This window comes from Phalaenopsis equestris, unplaced genomic scaffold (assembly GCF_001263595.1).
Source record: "Phalaenopsis equestris unplaced genomic scaffold, ASM126359v1 Scaffold196333, whole genome shotgun sequence".
Lineage (NCBI taxonomy): Eukaryota > Viridiplantae > Streptophyta > Magnoliopsida > Asparagales > Orchidaceae > Phalaenopsis > Phalaenopsis equestris.
Genome location: NW_018216282.1, coordinates 1 through 1,496, shown reverse-complemented (window position 1 = coordinate 1,496; position 1,496 = coordinate 1). Strand labels below are relative to the sequence as shown.

At 43.3% G+C, this 1,496-nt stretch overlaps 1 protein-coding gene across 1 annotated transcript; it reads left to right on the top strand.

Annotated features, from left to right (window-relative positions):
* On the top strand, window positions 1–1,462 carry LOC110035133 (pentatricopeptide repeat-containing protein ELI1, chloroplastic-like). The gene has a single exon (XM_020739372.1). The coding sequence runs from the start codon at window positions 1–3 to the stop codon at window positions 1,213–1,215; it is 1,215 nt and encodes a 404-aa protein (XP_020595031.1). The 3' UTR covers window positions 1,216–1,462.
* The last annotated feature ends 34 nt before the right edge of the window (window positions 1,463–1,496 follow it).

Genomic DNA, 1,496 nt, shown 5'->3' with positions numbered 1-1,496 from the left:
ATGATTGCTGGGTATGCAGGGTGTGGCCAAATGGTTGAAGCACGGAAACTGTTTGATGAAATGCCTGAGAAAGACAGTTTCTCATGGGCTATTTTGATTGATGGATATGGCAAGAGGATTGGGGATGTTGAGGGTGCCCGGAAGTTGTTTGACGAATTGCCTCTGAAGGATATAGTCATTTGGAATTCAATGATCAGCTGCTATGCTGGTGCAGGAAACATGAACATGGCTTGGCAACTCTTCAATGAGATGCCAACAAGGAATGTGATTTCATGGAGCATCCTAATTGATGGCCTTGTTCAGCATGATAATCCAAAGGAAGCCCTAATCCTATTCCAGGAAATGCTCCGGCACGGTACTAGGCCTGATAGAGTTGCGGCGATCGCTGCAATCACATCCTGTGCTCAACTGGGTGCGCTCGATCTGGGCTGCTGGCTGCATTCCTATATGAAAAAGAACAAAATTTTGCTCGACGTCGTCGTCCTTACAGCTCTGATTGATATGTACATGAAATGTGGGAGTCTGGAGGTGGCAAGAAGGCTTTTTGAGAAGATGAATAATAGGAGTGTTGTGACTTGGAATGTGATGATAGTAGGACTTGGGACTAACGGTCATGAAATTGAGGCTGTTGAGGTTTATCATAGCATGGAAAGAGAAGGAGCATTCATGGATGACTTGACTTTCCTTGGTGTCCTGACAGCCTGCTCTCATGGAGGATTGATCAGTGAAGCATTGAGGATATTTGGCAGAATGAAGAATGATTTCAGGACCGAGCCCAAGGTGGAACATTACGGTTGCTTGGTTGATCTCCTCGGACGTGCGGGGCGGTTAGAAGAAGTTTGGGGTTTTATAAAAGCCATGCCCATGAGACCCACTTCAACCTTGTGGGGATCACTTCTTGCAGCTTGTCGAACTCATCGATGTGTCGAGTTGGCTGAGCTTTCAGTTAAGCAGCTTGCCAGTCTTGGAGCAGATGATTGCGGTGTTTATGTGCTGATGTCTAATATATATGCAGATAAAGGTATGTGGGATGATGTGTGGAGGATAAGAAGGCTGATGGGTGAGAAGGGGATGAATAAAGAGATTGGAAGGAGTGTGGTGGAGATAAATGGAGTTGTTCATGAGTTTATTAATGGGGATTGCTTACATCATCTTAGAGAGAAAGTTTATGAAGTCATTTGGAGTTTGTCTCTTGCATTAGATTCAAGCAGTTAGATTTCCACTTTACAATCAGGTTTGAGGTTACAGTTTATTAAAAAAGAGGAGTTTTAAATTATTGATGCTCCCATCAATTTGAGCTTTGGGGAGGGGTTTTTGATAATGATTGTTTCCATATATTTTGATTTGATTGTGTGCAATTTTGAGATTGATGCTGAAAGGGAAGACAAGTTGCAACCTCCTTTTATTTCATTCCAGCTAGCATCCTCCACCTTGATGACCTCCCTTTAGTCTCCCTTCTTCCCAAGCTTAGTTAATCTCTCCTTTATTGTACTAAC

Bases quoted from the DNA above. Each gene is read 5' to 3' on its own strand.
- LOC110035133 (XM_020739372.1), top strand. From the start codon at position 1: ATGATTGCTGGGTATGCAGGGTGTGGCCAAATGGTTGAAGCACGGAAA.